The sequence below is a fragment of the Copadichromis virginalis genome, linkage group LG9 (genome assembly GCF_057382275.1).
Source record: "Copadichromis virginalis isolate Kocher_CV1m ecotype Utaka linkage group LG9, C_Virginalis_male_GT1.1, whole genome shotgun sequence".
NCBI classification, from domain to species: Eukaryota; Metazoa; Chordata; class Actinopteri; order Cichliformes; family Cichlidae; genus Copadichromis; species Copadichromis virginalis.
In genome coordinates, this window is record NC_140626.1 from 17,234,964 (window position 1) to 17,256,331 (window position 21,368).

The 21,368-nt window shown below is 39.8% G+C and overlaps 1 protein-coding gene across 3 annotated transcripts in view; it reads left to right on the plus strand.

Moving 5' to 3' along the window:
* LOC146701673 (collagen alpha-1(XV) chain-like) overlaps positions 1–21,368 on the plus strand; it is a 60,281-nt gene that overhangs the window by 36,116 nt on the left and 2,797 nt on the right. The window contains exons 6-39 of one of the 3 annotated variants that reach the window (XM_085467961.1): positions 3,399–3,473; positions 4,666–4,752; positions 5,905–6,028; positions 6,395–6,438; positions 6,798–6,977; positions 7,144–7,170; positions 7,286–7,339; positions 7,468–7,548; positions 8,025–8,072; positions 8,174–8,308; positions 10,431–10,484; positions 10,827–10,862; positions 14,409–14,543; positions 14,885–14,944; positions 15,042–15,077; positions 15,278–15,322; positions 15,643–15,705; positions 16,088–16,123; positions 16,224–16,307; positions 16,395–16,460; positions 16,645–16,707; positions 16,820–16,909; positions 17,007–17,042; positions 17,143–17,196; positions 17,515–17,571; positions 17,734–17,793; positions 17,885–17,926; positions 18,593–18,620; positions 18,771–18,839; positions 19,019–19,044; positions 20,159–20,248; positions 20,328–20,481; positions 20,612–20,694; positions 20,806–20,934. In XM_085467961.1, coding sequence (XP_085324087.1) covers positions 3,399–3,473; positions 4,666–4,752; positions 5,905–6,028; positions 6,395–6,438; positions 6,798–6,977; positions 7,144–7,170; positions 7,286–7,339; positions 7,468–7,548; positions 8,025–8,072; positions 8,174–8,308; positions 10,431–10,484; positions 10,827–10,862; positions 14,409–14,543; positions 14,885–14,944; positions 15,042–15,077; positions 15,278–15,322; positions 15,643–15,705; positions 16,088–16,123; positions 16,224–16,307; positions 16,395–16,460; positions 16,645–16,707; positions 16,820–16,909; positions 17,007–17,042; positions 17,143–17,196; positions 17,515–17,571; positions 17,734–17,793; positions 17,885–17,926; positions 18,593–18,620; positions 18,771–18,839; positions 19,019–19,044; positions 20,159–20,248; positions 20,328–20,481; positions 20,612–20,694; positions 20,806–20,934 — 2,451 coding nt within the window. The remainder of the gene's footprint in view (positions 1–3,398; positions 3,474–4,665; positions 4,753–5,904; positions 6,029–6,394; positions 6,439–6,797; positions 6,978–7,143; positions 7,171–7,285; positions 7,340–7,467; positions 7,549–8,024; positions 8,073–8,173; positions 8,309–10,430; positions 10,485–10,826; positions 10,863–14,408; positions 14,544–14,884; positions 14,945–15,041; positions 15,078–15,277; positions 15,323–15,642; positions 15,706–16,087; positions 16,124–16,223; positions 16,308–16,394; positions 16,461–16,644; positions 16,708–16,819; positions 16,910–17,006; positions 17,043–17,142; positions 17,197–17,514; positions 17,572–17,733; positions 17,794–17,884; positions 17,927–18,592; positions 18,621–18,770; positions 18,840–19,018; positions 19,045–20,158; positions 20,249–20,327; positions 20,482–20,611; positions 20,695–20,805; positions 20,935–21,368) is intronic. The other 2 variants (XM_085467963.1, XM_085467964.1) reach the window with 2 other exon arrangements.

The following is a 21,368-nucleotide window of genomic DNA, read 5'->3' on the forward strand; positions in this document are numbered from 1 at the left end:
CCCGATGGCACATGTCATGCAGCATGCGTGGCTATATAAACTAGAAGCTGATATGTTGCAAAATACTTCAGCTACTGTGAAGTTTTGAAGATACATCAGTAACAGTTTAACAAAAGAAGTCAAACAGACAATGTTTGCACTTTCTCATAGATGAGGAAGCATTAAGTGCAATGCCAACAGCTGCATGAAGTTATTTATCTCCATAGCAACTGATCAGACTTTTTCCACTGTGATTCACTCACAGATGCACTTCTATATTAATTTACAGTCAATAGACAGGGTATATTTATTTCTATTCACTTATAATTAAATATAAGAAGTCATCTTGTGATAAAGCGTAATAACAAAACGTTCAAACAAAAAAAAGCAGAAATACAGGTTTTAATGTTTGTATAACTAAGCAGCCAAGTGCACAACCACACTCCTGTTTATACAAACTTTTGTTGAAATCATCTGACTTTTGTGAATTTACTGTAGAAACCAGTTGAAGCTTGACCTCCTTTCCATCGGTCATTTTCAATGCACCCGACCTCATTTACTAACATCTTCAGCTCACTTTTAGACTGATTTTGTTTACATTTTTAAGAAATGAAGTTGCTAGTACTGCTTTGTTTTGCAGTGTACCATTAGCGATACTGACAGCTCTCGTGTGTGAAGGCTCTCTGGTGTGTTTTCTTGAATTTGTGCCGGGAATAATGTCTGTTTACTGTTGTCTGTTTTGTTTCAAGGGTGACTTATGACAGAAATTTAACACTAGCTGACTATAAAGGTTTGAGCAGCACATGTTTATCCCAGACCTACAAACGTTCAGATGAGTCTGAGGTGACACCTGTGATGCTTAGTTGCTAGACCTGGATTTAAAGGAATGAAAGGCTAGGGCAATTAGTCAATATATTAAGCAGACAGTATAAATGGTGCAGCTTTGCAGCATTTTTGGTTGGTTGGTTGGTTGGTTGGTTGATTTGTTGGTGCACTGGTACTTAGGTTGGTTTTTTCACTGGTTCATTTGTTTGTTTGTGGGTTTGTTGGTTGGTAGGTAAAGCTTGTTTTTTACACCATAATTATATGCTCTGCTACAAACAACTAACTGGTGCTCACCTGTTCGATGTGCTGTGTGTTCAGTTGTCGCTGCTACAGACAGCCGTGCGTGGTGGCGAGCATTTGAAAACTGCAACCAGAAACTTGCTGAGAAATTCTCCAACTGCTTTCCTGTGTTTAAATTCACGTAATCAAAAAAGTTTTTTACAAACTAACCGACTAAATCATTCATCCATGTGGCTGTGGCTTTAATGTAGGGGCAAATCCACATGTTGTAGTCGTTTAAAGGAGGCGGAAAAGGTTGCGTGGCACATTCTTTGTTTGTTTCAGATGTGTTGTTTACTGCACCAAGCAGATGTCTCTGATTTGGTTCACTATCCCCAGCTCCAATCCACCCTTCCTTCTCCTTCCTCTCTGCTTCTCCCTATATCACTATTTCTCACTCCTTTGCCGCCATTAAATTTCATAGGCTGTCCTTCATTCCATTAAAAACAGCTGTTTGTCATCTGGCCTGATCCCAGTATCAACAAACTTGGCTGAAATTGCCTTTAGCAAGTATTTACAGATGCAATAAGAAGACAGGACCACTGACCATTTAAATGACCTTTTGTTATACTATGAGTGCACTGGTCCTTGACCGAGAACTAAATAAACCCACCTTTAACCACCTTTGATATGCTCCTTACATTGGTAGATAATGGCTTAGGATATTTGGCTTACTGTGTGATAACTTGTCAGAATTATGACATGTTTATCATCAGCTGCAATCACTGAACATGTGTGCACCTTTATATTGTTCTCTAATTTCTGTTCATTCTAAAACTGCATTCCTTCCTTTATGAGTATTTACAAGTATTTACAGCAGACCTCACAAATGACACAATCTGCATAAAGCGTAATTTATCATCGTTTCCTAACAGCAGAAGAAAGCATGACACGTATCCTTCCCATGATAAAACAAAGACCGTTTGAGTTTCTGCCAGCATAAAACAACTATATGTGCTGACAGCTCTACAGTCCAGCGAGGGGCTTGGAGGGCATAAACATGTCACACATTACCTCCAAGGTTCTGCAAGGATACCTTGCTGTCAGAGCGCCCCTTTACAAAATAAGAAACCAGGTGCAGCTATCTCTGTGTAAGTGTAAAACCATCCATTAAATAGTCATAACCTGCATTTTAAAATGATATAAAATGACAAAATTGGGCACCAAAAATTTCTTTCTAACCAAATTTAGTTCGGATTGGGAATGGGACCCTTCTCTAGAGGTTACCTTTCAGAGTCATCCCACATATTGGCTCAAGGTTACAGACAAGTATGGACTGTATACAAGAGACTTACCAAAATTCAATATTCATGAACTTCCAAAAAGAAACAGCCTTTTTTAGAATGAAAGGTTTAAATGTGCTGCATTATTTCACAACCTTCCAGTTTCCCTCTGTCGGCCTCCAGAGTATCCTGGGACACCATCCAAGACTGTGGATGAGCTCACATACAGCAAAAGAAAAAAGTTGCCCAGTTAAAATAGCTCAGCTAATAACGCTGTTACATGTCTCTTCATGGGGCAGGTTCAATTCAGTTCAATTCAGTTCAATTCTCATCAAAATAACAATTTAGTTGCCTAAATGTGCTCAAGATCAATATATTATCATTAGTTGGGTAATAATTTAAGACATAAATTAGCTACACATGCTTATACTTCACAGGGCCACAGGGGTAGAGACTGGCTAGTCTTGGGGGAGTCATTCCCTACCTTGTTTCCACAGGCCTTTTAAATGTAAATCCATCATATAATACTTTCTGTGTTCTCCCTTTGTCTACATGGTTTCTCTCTGGGCACTCAAACTTCCTTCCTGGTGGAGCAATGGTTATCTGTCCCTCAGTGATAGCCCTGTCCAGGGTGTACCCTGCTTCTCGTCCTATCACAGCTGGGATAGTCTCCAGCCCTCTCCTCCTCCTTGATTAAGACAAAGAAAATTGATGAGAGGATTATATAATTGTATAAATACAGAAAGGATTTGACATAGCTTAATCTTCTGTGTTAATTTGCCACAAGTAAATATTAAAATTATGGGCTGGTGCTTTAAGGTTGATGGGAAAATTGTCTTTGGAGCAGATACAGAAATGCACCTGTTTCCTAGCCAGATGTTTGCAGCAGTGTTGAATGTGTGTGTTAATGTGTTCAGTGTGTATGCATTATGCGTGCTAATGAGTGAAGGAGAGACAGATAAACTGTTATGCAGACAGACCAAATTAGTGTGTGTGTGCGCGCGCGTGCAAAATGTCCTCGGAGCTTCTATAAAATTTAATGACAGAATGAATTAAATTAGCGTGCAATATAACACGAACTCTCCTCTCCAGGGCTCCATCCAGCAGCTGCTGTTGAAGGCAGATCCCACGGCCCCAGATGACCAGTGTGAGGAGGACGATCCTTATGTGAGTCTGCATGAAAACACTCGAAACTGAGAAAAGTTCAGCTCCTCAAACGTCTCTAAAACACTGCAAACTTGGAACTATGGCTCCCTCTGCTGGTAGACATACAGTACTGCATAAAATTCATTTCTGACGCCCGCATACATCATTTACATTTAAACATTTAAAAGCATAAACCATCATGAATCCATTCCACCTGCTTTGGTGCAAATGAAAGTGACAGCGGGTCAAAGCAGCTAGATTTTATAATCTTGGCCTACTGTCACACTATATATTTTTGACTGACAAAAAGTCATTTCACACATTTTTTTAATCATTTAGAGGTAAAACTTTAAATATGAAAATGTTCAAAATGTCATAAATGTACCTGTTTTGTAACTACAGTGGCGTTACAACATACAGGATTGGTGTAATCATAAATACAAAGTCCAGCTTAATATGTGCTTGAAATTATTTAATTTGCTTGTAATTCCTCTTAAATCTTGGTGAGCTGCCCAGTTTTTCTTCTATTTGCTTGCCTTTAAAATCTTTAAAGAGCACTACATTTAAAGTAAATGTCTTAAATTACACGCATTATCAAGCCCACTACCGGCTATGGAGATAAATTTTCCTCAATAATATTGTCCTTTCTTGTGTTAGCAAGGTAACAAAATATACTGAGAAGGAATATGTAATCTTGTGAAACAGAGGTTATTTTTAGGAAAAGCAAAAAGCAAAAGTCATGACCTTTACAGGGTGCTGTAATATACAACATAAACAAGCTCTCTCTCTCTCTCTCTCACACTCTCTCTCTCTCACACACACACACACACACACACACACACACACACACACACACACACACACACACACACACACACTGACATTCCTGACCGAGCCACAGTCAGTCTGTCCTGATAATGTTGTTTAGAACATTAATCATTTCTGATATCCAGTGTTTGTTTGTTTGTTTGTTTGTTTGTTTAAATTAAAGATAAGTTTCAGTGAAAAACATCAGTAACATGTGAGTAACCGTGGGAACCAAACTCTGGAATAAGGCTGTTTTGCTTATGTGTACATTTGGCCTCTTTCCTCATTTAATTTTCACTTCCTGCAGCTAAAAACTCAGATGGAATTTTGGTCTGCTGAACTTTTCCAACTTTCTCTGTGTTTTGTCTTCTAATTCCTTTTATCCTGCTCTCCTTTTCAACTCCAGGCCTCTGGCTACGGGAGCGGTGACAATGAAAACTTGGAGGGTAAAGATGAAGTGAAGAAGATTGTGGAGGAGAGAGAGTTCACCATGGTGTGTGCACTGTTGTTTTGTTTTTACCCCATTTATTTGCGCAAGCGAGTCACAAATGAAAAAGCTTCTGTCCTCTCAGTACCTGTGGAGACACCAAAATGATGATAATTGCTGCCAGCTCTGTGCAATCTGTAATGAATTTATGCAAATAATATCACATTACTATGCTTAAGGAAATGGCTTCTAAAAAAGCCCACTAAAAAAGAAAAGAAGATGGCCAATGTGTCATTGTATAGATAAGTTATGTTCCCATAGTGATTTAAAATAAACCTGTTGATTAAAACTTTAAAAACGTAACTTAATATTAAGACTCAGTCCACAAATCAATTTTTAGTTGATTTTTTTAGTCATTTTCTGGGAACTTTAAGCTACAGAGTCAAAGACACTTGAGTTTTTGGTGATTGTCTTCCAAGAAACTAGCTAAGAAACCATCTAAAAGTGCAGATAAGAGAGATTTCAATCACACAGATCACCATCTGTGGTCCAAGTATGACTTCACTGATGTACATGTATTTCAGTCCCTTTTGTATGAACACACAATCCAGATGTGTGCGACCTCTTCTCCAGGCAGTCTGAGCTACTTAATAAGCGTCTCCCTTGGACACTCAAAGGCCTGTCAGACGATGGATTAAAATCAAAAACTCTCTTCAGGAAAGAAAATGATTTACAGCCTTTTTTCCATCTGCAGTCATTTCTATTTATCATTCATGAGCAAGACAGCGGGCTTTTCTAGGCGTGCGGTCATGACATTTTATGATCGCAGCAGATCTTGTAGACGTAATGTTGGAATACTCTAAGAAATGTGTGGAATGAGGCTGTCAGTGTGACACTGTATTAGGATCTGATCTGAGAGCAAACATTTCCTACCATCCGTGGCAAACGCTTCACTTTCTTTCTTTTTCTTGTTTGGTTGTCTGTTCACATATACAGAGACTCTTTGTTGAATTATGAAAGAAAAAAAAAGGCTCTTTAATTAATCCACAGCTGCAGCTATAACTAGTGTGCTGTAATATCCAGATTGCAGAATATTATGCATTTAAAAATATAAAAAATATGCAGTTTAGTGCTGAAGGTTGGTCTAAAGATGCACACTGATTTCTTTTTTTGTTTGTTTGTCTGTTTGTTTGTTTGTTTTACCATCGTGGTTATTAGCCAGAGCTGGCCCCCACTTACATTGTGATTCCACCTCCACCCACTGAGATGCCAACAAGCGATGACGAAGATGACAACTTTGAGGAAGCTTCTGGGCAGGAAGTGGAGGTGACCACGGTGCAAGGTAAAATGCATTCATGTAAACGTTTTAATGTGGTCTCAGGAACTCTGTCCTGTGGCAACAAACAGCAGTTATCTGCCACTTAAAATATATATATATATTTTCAGGATTAGACCAGTGATATAGCAAAATTATTTCATGCTTCCCTTCGTTTGTGCTGCAATTCATGAGTAAATCGGCTCCTCCTTCGTTGCATTTCCAAGAGTTTCCACCAGATGTTGCTGAAGACACAGTGTAGCTTCCTTTCCTTTGTTCGTATGATCCAATGCTCAACCTTTTCATCTGTGCTTTATTCATCAAATCCACAGCAGTGCCATTTTTAATGTGCTCAAACATGCTTGTTTTTTCCTTTTTCTCTTTATGTTACAGCAAAGTCATTTCAGACAGGTGCTTCAGTTTCCACACCTGACACTGTAAGTCAGAATTATCTTCTGAATTTATATAACATAAATGTGTCTGTTTCAACATATTATGGGTTAAGATCATTACAGTTTTTATATAATTAAGGCAACAGGTCTTTAAAGGTCTGTAAAGGGGATGGTTGGTACTCTGCTGTAACTCTAGACGGGCTGGAAGTGACGTGGTTGATGAGGTTAACATTAAATGTGCTTTAAAGAGAGAGAGAGAGAGAGAAAACGGAAACTGTTTCCTGTAGAGCAAGTTTGTCCCACTTACTACAGCTGATGCTGCCCTATTTTTTTCCTTTTATTTTTTTTAAATTAGTGTGACTGCAGTCTACATAAAAAATAAAAAAAAAATCCTAACTCCTTAGTCCCTCCAGGTTTATCCAGGGCAGAAAGGGGAGCCAGGCCCAGCTGGTCCCCCAGGACCTCCAGGCCCTCCAGGACCAGCCTCAGAAGAGGGACAAGGAGGGGAGCCTGGACAACGAGGCCCACAAGGACCACAGGGACCCCCAGGCACACCTGGACTTCCAGGGAAAGATGGACACCCTGTGAGTTTAACCTGCACGTTTGTGCACTGAATTTGAGGCATTCACAAGCTTCTATTTTTAAACAATTCAGACGTCCGTTCACGGAGCACAGGATGTTTTTTTTACTCTGTTGTGTTGTCAGATTTAAACATGATTGATTTGCTTTCTGTTTTTGTCTTTTCTCCAGGGAAGCAAAGGGGAAACTGGTTCACCAGTAAGTAAAATCCTCCTAGTCTTTCAAATATATAGTTTCCTTCATGTGGAAGTTATTATTTAATGTCTCAGAGGGGAAAGCTCATGTGCACTGCCGTGATTGTCATCTCTCTCAGGGAGCAAAAGGATTTCCAGGACTACCCGGAGAGTCTGGTCCTAAGGGAGAAAAGGTAAAAACCTTTAGGGTGGTTACAGAAATTTTAACATGGACTTATAAAATTAAATATATAATTAAAGAAATAAGTACGTAATCCTTGAAATGTAGAAAATAACACAAACTTTCTTCTGTTTCTCTCAGGGTGATCCTGGTGTTGGACTACCTGGCCCTCCGGGTCCTCCAGGACCTCCAGGGCAGCCCAGCAAGTCCTCCGTGTTCCTGGTCAGTCATTTATTCATTTTGTTCTTAGTTTAAGCAAAATCAGGTGTGCTTGATTCATACAAGGAACTAAAATTAGCTCCAGTTTATTTGTGAAATCCTTGTTTCTGTTCTGTATACCTTCATATACGTGAACTTTTCATGTAGACACTGCCCATATTCTATTTCCAAATGTTGATATGAATTTGTTAGGTTGTATTTTTTCTGGTGTGATGCTAAAGCTAAGTCACATTTGTTGCAGCAGAAATCAGATCTGATGATACGCCCATCGTTTTCATTATGTTCCTCAACATTTTTACACAGCAGTGATATTCATACTGGGGATGAAAATAAATATTTTAAGTTGAAAATAAAATATTTATTTATATATTGTGGAATGAGAAAAAAAAGGCTCATTATGTTATAACCAACCATAACATTTTAGTATAAGTGACTTACCTTTTGACTAAATGAGGGGTCATTGCCTTTGTGTTCATCAGGAGGGTTCTGGATTTGAAGACTTTGACAGTGACACAGAGATTATTAGGGTAAGTGAAGTTGCTTTCTCTGTCTCTGTATACTGACACTATAGTTTACCTGTTTTACAGAGCATTTTTCCCATAACTGTAATGTTTTCTTGTGTTATCAGGGTCCCCCAGGGCCTCCAGGTCCCCCAGGACTGCCAGGGCCCCCAGGATCTCCTTCTGAGGACATCTTTTCTGGACTACCTGGGACTCCTGGGAAAGATGGAAGGGATGGAGCAAAGGGCGAACCTGGACTTCCTGTGAGTTTTACCTTGGTCCATTTTCTGTTAGAGCCCAATCTAAATGCAGCAGCTTAAAAATACTAAATGAACCAATATGTTTTCTACATATTGTAAACTCTAGCAGCTCAAGTATTATAGTTTATACAGGCTCAAGTTTATACAGTATTATGGTTTCTTTGGAAGGACAAGACAAACACTGAAAATGTAATTTCTTTAGTAGATTTCACATCTGCTCTCACATAACAAACTCATTTGTCATTTGCTAATTTATGCTAAAAGTTAAACAGGAGGTATACTCTAACTCTATTAAAACTCTTTCAAAGGACCCACCTGACACACACAATAGAATTAATTAAAATCAAGAGCAGTTTTTATTCAAAACAAAACAAAAACATAATTTTGCATGAAACATTTCTGTGATTAAGGTTTTTTTGAAATGCATCTTTCTTTTAGTCTTTGCCTTCAGAACATTCATTTTTGACCTGGGTTCTGTGTTCAGGTGTCTGAGGAGTGGTTTAGTGGCTCTGGGTCTGATTCAGAGTCAGGGTCTGGTCAGGTACAATGGGCTGAAAAGACAGTATTTCCCCCAATGCCATTTAAAATGTTCATTTACTGCTTTCCTGCCATTGCTTGATGCACAGAATGAACAAAGATTGTATGTGTCTGCAGTTAAGACTTAGTGGTTCCTCTTTTGAAATACATTACATACACTAGTTAAATTGTACAGTACATAAACATATCTGCCACCTCATTTTATAATCATGTGAAAAATGAAGTTTTCCCAGCACGATGGAATTCTATGAAAAATCAAGTACGTCCTTACTACTTTTTATAAGGTTAATGCTAATCAAATGCACCTGATTATTTGATCATCATAAAGTGTGACCACTTCTATAAAAGCAGAAGTTGGTAGTTTGTGGGTCTGGTGCAGTCAGGTGTGTGTTAATACAAGGTCACAATCTTCCCCAGTGTGGATGTCCCAACAATTTCACCACAAGGTCTGACCCAAGCGCCACATTTCAGACTCTACAAGCCTCAGTTAGTATATTAGATGTTAAAGTTTGTGACAGTAAGGTTGAAACAAGTGTGGCTTCTTTGGAAGGGTCACCAAGAGAAAACCTATTCTCTCTAAAAAGAACATGGCTGCACGGCTTAGGTTTGTAAAACTAATCAAGAGTTCTGGAACAATTTCTTTTGGACAGACAAGACCAAAGTAGAGAAGTCTGGTCATAAAGCGCAGCAGGACATTTGATGAAACCCAAATGCAGCATATTAGCAGAAACATCTCATACCAACTATTAAGCACAGTGGTGGAGGGGTAATGATTTGGGTTTGTTTTGCAGCCACAGGACCTGGACACCTTGCAGTCACTGAGTCATGAACTCCTCTATATACTCAAGTATTTATTGAAATTATTTCTTCAATGGCTAAAGCCAGGCTGAAATTGTGTTATACAGCAGGACAATGATCCCAAGCAAAGCAGCAAATCTACAATATAATTATTGAAAAAGAGAAGGATTGGGTTGTTGCAGTGGCCTGGGCTTAGTCCAGACTTCAACCTGATTGAAATTCTGTGGCCAGAACTGAGAGCCTAAACAAACGTCGTTAAATCATGTGATGTACTTTGTTTTTCACGAGACTACATAGAGGCTTGTGAAAATGTTTCATTTTCAAAAGCTTGTATTTGCACCCACACACCAGTAAATGGATCAGGCCTTTCTTTCCATTATCCTCGCAGCTTTTACGGCAGGAGCTAAAGTGATGAACAACAAGCGCTTGAATTTGATTGCAGCTGTAGCATCTGTTGGTGGAAATGTGTCTTTTTGTTTTTTTTTTAATTATAGAAGCTCTTACTAACAGTGTGAATGATGTACTCACAGGCATGGAGTATTCACTGCAAGGCTGCTTTGGTTCATGAAAGTTTTATTCACTTCAGACCAAAGAGGCTCAAGAGCTTTAATATGTTCTCATTTCAAACGGCTCGCTTTTATGAGCTCACACCAAGCAGCCCGCTTTTGTCCAAAAAATCTGAATAAGAGCCACAATTACGCAAACTATGCCAACTCTGTAATACATGTACATGTTATTCTGGTAAATCCAAATTCTTGAGGGGAAAAAAATAATTTTGTTACACTTGCAGGGAGTCAGTGGAAAAGATGGCAATCCTGGGCCTGCTGGGGAGAGAGGAGACAAGGTAAGGCTAATGATCAACATATATTGTATTGTCACTATTTAAGACATGGATTTAAGAAGAAAATCCTCTCACTGGTTTTGGCTCTCATTTGTGTGTTTTCCAATCCTCAACCTTTAGTTTTAGCCCTCTCTGATTTCCCTAGAGAAGGCCTCTAAGTGCTCTGTTAGCAAAAACAATTAGACAAAAACTCTATAACCGCCTAACACAAAGAGCCTCTTAATGAGATGCCCCAATGGACCAATAAAGCCAAAGGGGCTTGAGTGTAAACAAGTCTGTATTGCAATAGCCGCTCTGTTTCCCCATTAAACACGAGCTAACTCTATTTCATTATGTTTTTAACAGGGCGAGCCTGGTGTGAGTGGTCAACCAGGACCAAAGGTAAGATTGTTTTGTTTTTTTGTTTTTGTTATTGTTTTTTAATCCTGTCCTGCTGGAAGGTTTTGCAATCAGACTTGTGATCTGAATGCATGGTGGTGCCGAACACATTTAGCTTTTGCAAGAACAGCTATACAGAATCTCTATAGGCTCCTCTTGTTCATGTGAATCATTTATCTGCTTATTTATTCATTTATTTTTGTGTTATTTTAAATATTAATATTATATATGGATATGACGATGTCTAAGTCAAGACAGGCAAGAGAAAAAAAAGTGGTGGTGGTTTGGATGGGGAGTAGAAATGGGATGATAGAAACAAATAGAAATGCACAATGTATCGCCAACTGCTGCATCTGTAAGAAACAAAGAACAAAACAAACATACAGCACGTGAACACAAGACATTTGATAATACACAGATACATGAATCCACAAATCTTCCTATAATGTGTGTGTATGAGTGAGAGAGACAGAGAGAGAGAGACGGTGAGTGTGTCTTTGTCACAAATGTATTTCATAATGAGGGTGGGAAGCTGCAACAATACCCACCAGAAGCCTGAAGGCATGCAGAGATGGAACCAGGACAACCCCCAAGACGGTCCAAGACCTGAGGCCACACATCTCTGTGACATTCACTTGTCCATCCCAGGAGGAGAAGGAGAGAGGCCCCAGATGGGGTGCCCACAGCCAAAGGGTGAGAATCCCAGAGAACCAGAGGTAATGGGCACTCGACCCTGCTAGAGGCTGGCCACCCTGGTACGAGCCGATAGCAGGGTCCCAGGGTTCCAGTGCCCGAGGCGCCCAGGACCACCTGGCAGCGCCACTCTTCCCCGACATGGTGGAAGTCCAGGCCAACCTGTGCCACCAAGGGAGCGGGCTGACGACCTTCACCCACTCACCCTGGGACCAACAAGCACAAGTAGGGACTGGCAGAAAACCACTGGCTCAGTGGGCACCCTCATTCCCCAAAATCCGCCATGATGTTAAAGAAGGTTGACCTGGGGTCAGCAATGTCAATGCCCCGGAACACTACTGAGTCTGGGTCAGCACCCACCACCCCCACCACAAAGAGTGTTTTGGAGTGTGCAGATGAAGACTCCTCTGGAGATGTGTGACAAAGTGAAGGGGCAAGACTAACTGGTCTGGGTCCAAGACAAGATGCACCCAGTATAGTTGTTCTGTCTCCTGGACGCTCCACACCCTTTCTCATTACATGATGAAAAACTTTGTATTGTGTTCTGATAATTATCTGGATTTTACTAGGGATCAGGAAAAATGAGTAGTTTATTTGAACAGTAAGATAATATTTTGCCCTACATTATTACATCTCCTGCTTTCCATAGAACACGTGTCAAGAAAGACAACACGGAGAACAAAAGAGACACACCACCAAGGAGACATAGATGACAGAAAAACTAGAATACAGCTCAACTAAATCCTGACTAATAATAACAGCATAAGATGCTGTTTTAACATGTTTTCAATAAAACATAAGGAATCAAAAATACAAAATAAACCCATAACGCTGGGTCACAGACCAAGCCCCGGACAACATGGTGATATTCCTTTCAGGTCATTATTATCTAAATATGTTGCCCATTTCTTTTAGAAATAATTAATGAAGTTTTGTTCTTTTTTTTTTCCTTTTTTTTTCTGCCACCTGTCTCGTTTGGTTCTTTAGACAATAATTCTGATGGATAAAGGCCAAGAAAGATGCCCAACGGATTTACTATACCAAGTGGACCAGCCCCGCCTTGCCGTACTGGTCCATTTGATTGACCTTTTTTTTTATTGTTTATTTTATTTTATTTTATTTTCAGTTGTTACATACATGACTGGGGGAAAGGAAAGGGAGAAAGAAAGAGCGGGAGGGAAAGAAGAACAGCGGGGAAGAGAGACGGAGATAAAGGGCACAAAAACAAACAAACAAACAAACAAAAAAGGTGGGGGGCAAAAAATACATATATATCAATCACCTGGATCACCTGTTGAGAGGGAAAAAAAAGACAGAAAGCAAGCAAAAAAGAGAGCAATATAATAAACAACATCATTGCGGTAATCTATGTGTAAATACTAAATATTGACTATTATTGCACAGCACGTAAGATCGACAGCGCACAGTGTGCTTTGAGGTAGCAGCAAAGGAAGGTGTCGTTTGTGTCCGTGAACACCTGTGTGTAAACCTGTGAGCATGAGCACACTTGTATTCAAAAGGTTCCTTCATGTAACGATCTGCTAGAGGGTGTGGGCCATAGCCCCATCCTGGTCCCTGGATCTCCTCCAGGGACCAGAGACCCCCAGAAAGCAAGAGTCCAAGGAAGACCAACGGAGGGGCAACTGTGCCACTCTACCGATAAGAGCTGAGGAGAGCCCCAGATGAGGGATCACCCAGCAGCCGCGGAGCAGAAGCCAGAGAGGGTTGCAGTGATGTGCCCCTAAGCTCCACCGGCAGCCAGCTGTGCCACAGTGGACCGAGCCCCAGGCCCAGAGGCCGAGGGCACTCCACCCCGTCCGAAGGGCCACGACCGAGCCACAGGCACCAGGCCCCGACAAGCCGCCACCGGGAGTGAGCCGGTGCATACCTGAGCGCCCAGCCCATGAAGTGTTGTTCTTTCAGTAATGATGTAATAAATCTCCAGCTCCTAATTGGTGGCATGACTCTTTTCTGAATTTGATCGTTTGTGATATCGCTCATAATGGAGCTGCTAACTAGAAAGTAGTCTAAGCGAGATTGTGAGTGGTTTACTGGTAAAAGGAAGGTGTAATCCTTGAGAGTGATACGTACGCCAAGAATTGTAAAGACCAAATTCACTCTTGTATTATTTAAGAATGATGGACTTCAAATTCCTTTGACTCACTGCTGGATTGAGCCTGTCAATTTCTAGGTTGAAGTCTCCTCCTCCTAGGTTGAAGAAGCACGCTGTCAGAATGATCTGAGAAGGAAGAAGGGAAGGAAGGAAAAACTAGCAATACACAGATACTATAAATCTGCCTTCTGAATCTGCAATAGTGTTGCTAACAGTGAAGTTTTTGGGTTTTTTTTTTTGCTTATTTATATGGCTACGCTTCTTTGTTTTGAATTGTAACAGGCTGAGAACACGGGTGGGAACTGTGGAGAAGTGAGTTAGGGTTAGTTGAAAGACGATGTCTGCCCGTGTCATTTAATCTGTGCTGAAGTCGATTGAAATGTGTTTTTTAATCTTTTTTTTAAATTACTTTTAAAACTGTCAAAGAGTAAATCGGTAGAGAGAGTCAGTAATAGGAATGTGTGCAATTTGTGTTTTTTCATTTCGTCTCACAATACTACAGCATAGCTCTGCTCACTTACCTCCCACAAAAGGTTAAGATCTGCTCATTTTGCTATTCATTATATTTGATACATTGACAAACCACCATTATCGATATTGGCAATCATAATTTTGCTCACTTTTTCTGCTTGCATTGAGGCAAATGGTTTCTTGTGCTATGTTAAAGCAACTCCTTACCTGCTAAAATATTTTTTTACTTTTAAAAGTAAAAAAAAAAACAAAAAACATTTTGTCTCTTTCAGGGAGATCAGGGCCCACCAGGATTCCCAGGTCTACCAGGAGCAGATGGTCCAGAAGGGCATCCTGGTCCTAGGGGTCTGCCTGGTCCTCCTGGCCCCCCAGGGCCTCCAGGAAGAAACTTCATCCCAGACTTTGAGGTATAGTGTGTTTCACTACTAAATGTATGGGGATAATATATCTAATGTTTTGTCATTTTTATCATTAGAAAATCATAAAGAATAATATGCAACTTTAGCTGATATGAGTATTGATTTGTTTGTAGAACTAGAGCATGATGACAAAGAACGTATAATAACTATGCATTGTTTAACCCAATCTCCCTGTAAACACAGAAACAGTGCAAATGAATTGTCCGTGAATGCTGCAGCGTGTGTGTTATAACAAAAGTTTTGATCATTAACTGTGCATAAATTTGATGTGAGCCCTCGTTTCCAACAAACATGTTGGCTCATTGCTAGATGCCTTTGCACTTTTTTAGGACATGGAAGGATCGGGGCTAGAGGCCGCTTCAGCAGCGACATTACCCAGAGGTCCACAGGTACAAATGTGGCACGATTTTAGTGTATTATCATTTTTGCATTTCACGAACGGCTGCTGTTATTACCCGAGGTTTGATTTTGGTTTGATTTTCACAGGGACCTCCAGGACTCCCAGGACTTCCAGGACCCAAGGTAAAATATTTGTGTGTGGGTCCATGTAAATGGCTCTCCCTGAAAAATGTTCTCAGGTTAAGTTGGATGGGTGAACATTTAAAATCTAAGGCCTTGGATGGCATTCAGTGATGCATACAATAAATTGCTGTTTTTGCTAAATGCAATTTGTTTTTTTAAATCTAGATTTCTTTATTTTGTCTCCTTCATCCTTTTCATAGGGTCAAGATGGTTTTGTTGGTGTTCCAGGAAAGCCAGGACAAAAGGTTAGTCTGCTGAAGATATTAAATCAGACAAGCTTCTTGAAAGTCTGCTTGCTTTAGGTCCATAAATGACCATTAAGTAAAAGGCCTTGTGGTGAGAGGAGATGTTGGCTTTAGGCTGCATGGTGCTCTAGAAAGTAAAGATTCTGTCATCTTACAGGTTCACAGCCAACTTTTGGATTTGGATTGGAACATTATAATCAATATCATTGATTTGGTTATTTATCAGTTTTTCAGAAAGAATTCCTCAGTTTTAAGAAGACAGAAATCAAGTCACCTTTTTACATCATAATGATGCTTATTTTTCTTCATTCCTTCTGCAGGGAGAGCAGGGTGTTCCCGGGGACCCAGGCATTCCTGGTACAGATGGACTGACTGGGGCAGAGGTCAGTGATCTAAATAATTCTGACACATTTTAATAGTGTGCCCTTTTTTTAAAGACTGATGCTTAAATAAATGATGTTCAGTCAAGCTGTAAATTATTTCAGTCTGCACTAGTTTGCATGCATCAGTGACAACAGATGTAACTCAAAAACAGCATAAAAAGCCGTAGCTTGGGTGGGGTTGGGTTGCAAAGTAGATTGCAGATGCAGCAGCAACTGGAGAGTAAGGTTAACCAACTTACAAAATGCAACAGTTATATATGTGTCTTTTGTTTATGTTTTTTAAATGATTTTACACATACTACATTTTTACTAGTCGGAGAGAACAGACACATATTTAAGTGGCACTAAGAACTACAGCTAATGTTTAATCCTGTGTCTGTAGGGACCAAAGGGGGACAAAGGTGACCAAGGACAAAAGGTGAAACCATCAACAAGTTGCTAGACAGATACTGCATACATGCACTGCTATGTGCTGAAAGGTAAAAATGTCAACTATTTTATTATTTTTTTTATTCCAGGGAGAGCCAGGACAGGATGGGCATAGTTTGCCTGGGCCCCCAGGACCACCTGGACCACCAGGAACCATCATCAACCTTCAGGATGTAAGTAGTGATACTTTTGGTGACTCTACTATTTAAACATTAGTGATTCTCTGTCTTACTGTTAAAACTCCTTTTCTCTGTCTTCAGCTCTTATTGAACGACACAGATGGTGCCTTTAACTTCTCAGGGGTTTTTGAAGCTCAGGGACCCGCTGTGAGTACCTGACCAAAATTCACTGAGTGTAGACCAAATGCATTCTTTCTAATAGCAACCAGAGGGCGACTCTTCTGGTTACAAAAAGTCTACTGGAATACCATCCCACTGCTGTTGCTCTTTGATTTATTTCATTATATAGATTATCAATTATTCAATTGTGAAATCTCATAATTATTTGCAGGGACCAAAGGGTCCAAAGGGTGACATGGGATTGCCAGGTTTGCAAGGACCGCCTGGACTTAAAGTAAGTGGGATGTACATACAACATGATTTGTTTTCTGTATGGACACTATAATGAAAACTATCAGGAAGTTGCTTTTTTTTTTTTTTTTAAATGTACTTGTGTGTACACACAGGGTGAAAAGGGTGAGCCAGGATTTGTCATCTCAGCAGATGGATCCATGATGTCAGGCCTGCCTGGGCCAGTGGGACCCAAAGGATTCAAGGTTATATTGCACTTTTTAGACCTAACTCCCTGATAAAGTTTTCTGTGTATGTGTATGAAGAGTGCAGGATGGTACATAAATATAGCTTTGTTTGCAGGGAGAGAACGGTGTACCAGGGCCCCCTGGAATTCAAGTAAGTGATTGCAGAAAACTAAAGTAAATGCTAATGAATGCTGGTTTTATTTCCACTGATATAGATCATCAGGTGCATCACTTTTTCTAATTCCCAACAGGGGCCCATAGGACCAGCGGGACACAAGGGAGAATTTGGGCTCCCTGGAAGACCAGTAAGCACCATGGACTCTCCAAACACTGTCTAATTAATTTCTGTGCATTGATTCACAAATTAGAAGATTAAGATGAACTAAAACAGTGCATATTTGACACGATTAGCTTTCTCCAAACTAATTTTCTCAGTTCATGTATTGAAACTCCTGTTTGATTTGGTTTTATGTTAAATTTGATCACACACTGACTTGTTCAGCAAACTATCCAACTATCCATCTCCCAAATTTCCCTGCGGGAATTGTTGAAGTTAAAATCTATGTAACTTTCTTTTCTAAAAACTTAATTGCTTTTTGGATAACAACTCTCCGTCTCTGTAGGGTCGCCCAGGCCTCATGGGACCCAAAGGAGAGAAAGGGGACTCTCGAGGCCTGCCAGTGAGTCACGCTTTACGGTTTCTATGTATGAATATTGTGCACCTGGTTTTGATCATAATCTTCAAATGAAGCATAGGTTGCTTTGATTTCCTTGTGCCAGTTTGGCAAAGAGTTTCATTTCAGTTTTTTCAGTTTTGTCTTTTTTTCTTTTACTCTTCATAGGGACCTCCCGGCCCTCCCGGCCCACCGGGGCGCCCAGGAATATTCAACTGCCCCAAAGGAGTAAACACTTTTAATTTTTTACACAGTTCTTGTCAATTGTCACTTTAAATTATGTGTTTTATTTGCTCACTGTTTCCTTTTCTTCCTAAAGACAGTGTTCCCTATACCCCCCAGACCACACTGCAAAACACCCGTAGGTTTCTGACCGTACAGCTGCACTGTATACTAATAAAGCATAATAAATCGACAGCTTTAGTGCAGCCTGTGTTAAAGAGCTTTATGTAAAATCCCACTGGTAAATTTATATTTGTATTGTGGAATATTGATTTCGCACAGTCTGTCTGCTTATCTGCAGTGCATACTTGATTTTTCTCTGACACAGGCTGCATAAAAGTCAGCATGTAAATGAATTATCCATCGGACTTTAGAGTGTATGCTGAGCCGACTCTGAAGTGCATCTTGATCAAACCTCATGTGCACAAAAGTACAAAACTTTTTTTGTGGGCTACCACGCCATTTTTTTTCCTCTCTTAACACCGTCCTCTGCTTTTCCTTCTGTGTACCGATAACACGCATGTTTTTCATTGTAACACCTTTTATCACTCAAAACATTTTAACAGCTGCTCCAAAATATCCCTGCATGATGCATTTCAAGTCTGTAAAGATGAAGGCTAAGTGCAGGAAACAAAAGGAGGTAGTTATAAAGTCGCACCTGTAGAAAATCTGCATGTGTTTGCAGTTGCTGATCAAGTGTAGTGTTAACATGCAAAACGGGGGTATCAGTACTATAATGTATTGTAAACTGACAAGGAATTGTGTCACTGCCTGTTGTTAATCTGCATTTTTTCTGTTATTTCAGCTTAATTCAAATGGAACCATTGCAGCTGGTAGGTTTGGTCAACTTATCTGTTTCCTGTAAATTAAACATCAACTAATTATGGAAATAGTTTGCCAAAGACTGCCTTTACACTCAAAATACTTTTAATAAACATACCCAAAGTTGCAGCGTATTTACAGTACATTTTGTTGTCTCAAAGGTAACTGTCAGATAGGAATAAAAGGGGAGAAGGGAGAGAGGGGACTTCCAGGGATACCGGCTCCACCAAGTGAGTTAAAAATGTCTTCCTTAGTATTAAAATAAAAACACTAAATATATTAAGAATTATCAGAGAGAAAAATCAATCTTAATATAAAGGAGGCTTAAAAAGGGTAATTTATGTAGCTTTTTAACCCGCTGTGATTCAAGAATAAAAGTGTTGTTTGTTTGTTTTTGTTTCTCCTCTAGTGTCATATAATCAAAGAGGAGGCTGGGTAAGTTTTATAAGGGAAAAACAAAGGTTGCTCTTTTCTCTTTTTTTGTTATGGAATGTGTGCTTGAATTTTAACCACAAATTGTATTTAAAAGGTGAATATAGCCATTTGTTTTGTGGATTTATGATCAGGTTGTAAGAATATGTCTAAAATATTCTGAAAGCTAAGTCGGGTGAAGACATAAAAGAAAATATTAGTGGTAAACCAGTTGGAGACAGTTTAGCTGGAAATATATAGGCAGATACTTTATAGCACCTTCATTCAAATATTCTAAGGAAATGTAGAGTTCATACCGGATGACAAAAAGAAAGAAAGAAAAAATCCCACAAATCATTATCATGGATTTTGAACATTTTTTAACTACTGAATGACAAAAATGGCTCAAAAGTATTTTTAACAATTAAAATTTGCCCCAGTTGTAGCTTTACTGCTTGTTACAAGTGGAAAAAAGTGGTTATCAGTTATCAATGAATGATTTGAGACTTATGTCATGTAAAGAAAGAGAATTCAGTGCCAAATTATTAGTTAATTTTAGCAAACTTTATTAACAACGTTCAACCACATGTGCTGACTGTATGACAGCAAAGGCAGCTGCTAATAAGTACTTAGTAACATTCAATACTAGAATTTCACTCACTTGAATTGGACCACAAACTTGTTGGACAGGTTGTTAATACAATTCAGCAGACCTTTTAAATCATTTTAAATACTCATATAAAGAAATACTCCAAAACATACCAACAGGAGTTCTGGCATTTGAAGCCTAGCAGGGAGCTGGTGGCTACAGCCATGTTTGTCAACTTCTGCCTGTCAGTGAAGTCAACCACACTCCAGATAGAATTAAACTTTAATAGAAATTTAACAAGTTGTGAAAACGGTTTCAGCCCATGTAGAGTTGTTGGGGAAAGTTGGCTGCGTAAACTGCAACCATGTTTTGTACCAGACTTGATTTCTGCTCTAAAGTTGGTGTTTTTACATGGGAGTCTTTATAGATTGACTTACTTTTCGAAGTCTTTAAGTAGACATTTAAAGGACTGTAGTTTTTGGCACTTAATCGTTTTTCAGTCAGCAGTTGATTACTGTGTGATGGTTTTGCCTGTGTATGCACTAATAGGTGATGAATGGTGACCAGGGAATCAAAGGGGAAAAGGGAGAGGCGGGGTTCCCGGGGATTTCAGGTATCCCTGGAAGATCAGGACCCGTGGTAAGTTTTATGCATCATGGTATATTTTTGAAAGAATAAACCTTAAAGTGTTAGTAATTCTGTCCTTTATATATTTTAGGGGCCCAAAGGAGAATCAGTGGTCGGTCCCCCTGGCCCCCCTGGGCCGCCAGGGCCTCCTGGTATACCAGGCTATGGCAAGCCTGGTCTTGTTGGACCTCCTGGGCCACCAGGACCTCCAGGGCCCTCTGGGTCATCCTTGAGATATGGTTCAGGTAAAACTCATTTAACTGCAAATATAATAAATATAATCGTCTGAAGGATGTATAGTTACTGTAACTAATGAAATAAAAGAATCACTTGCTATATTCTACATGGAAGATACTGAGATCTTTGTTATTGCAGGTCTGACCATTGCTGGCCCCCCAGGCCCTCCTGGACCTCCTGGACCACCTGGACCTGCTAGTCCTTCAAGTAACACAGCGTCTGTAAGTCAGTTTATCTGTGGCTGAGCTATATATTAATATGACACCAGACCCGTGATTCTCCTAACTGATTTTTTTCTGCGCATTTTGTACTTTTCCACATTTGCTTCTCAGCTGAAAACATTTTCGACTCGTGAGAGTATGATGCAGCAAACAGTGAAAGATGCAGAGGGCACTCTGGCATTTGTTACAACGACAGGAAGTCTCTTCCTTAAAGTTTCCCAGGGATGGAAAGAGATCCAGGTACTAATTTACAATGGTGCTTTATCAGTTTGGTAAAATCGGTTTACAGAAATACTTTCATGTTCATATTAGTACACTGGTCACAGAACAAACTGCTCTCCATCATGATCATGAATAACACATCTCACCTGCTCAACGTCACCCTAATGAGGCAGCAGAGCTCATTCTCACTCATACTGATTTAACCCTTCTCCCATAACGCTTCAGGAAATCCTTTCTACCTTTCTATGTGAAACTGTACAGTAACTCTTCTTTCTGTGACAGGTGAACACACCTGTCAGACATAAACTTCCACACACATATTTCTGTATTATACCCGCTCTTGCAGCAGAAGGTTATTTTCTTTGGGTTTTTTTTTTATCACTGTTGTATATGTGAACTTTTTGGCTAAACTCACACTATAAGATTCTCCCTCTGCACCTGTGCCACTTCAA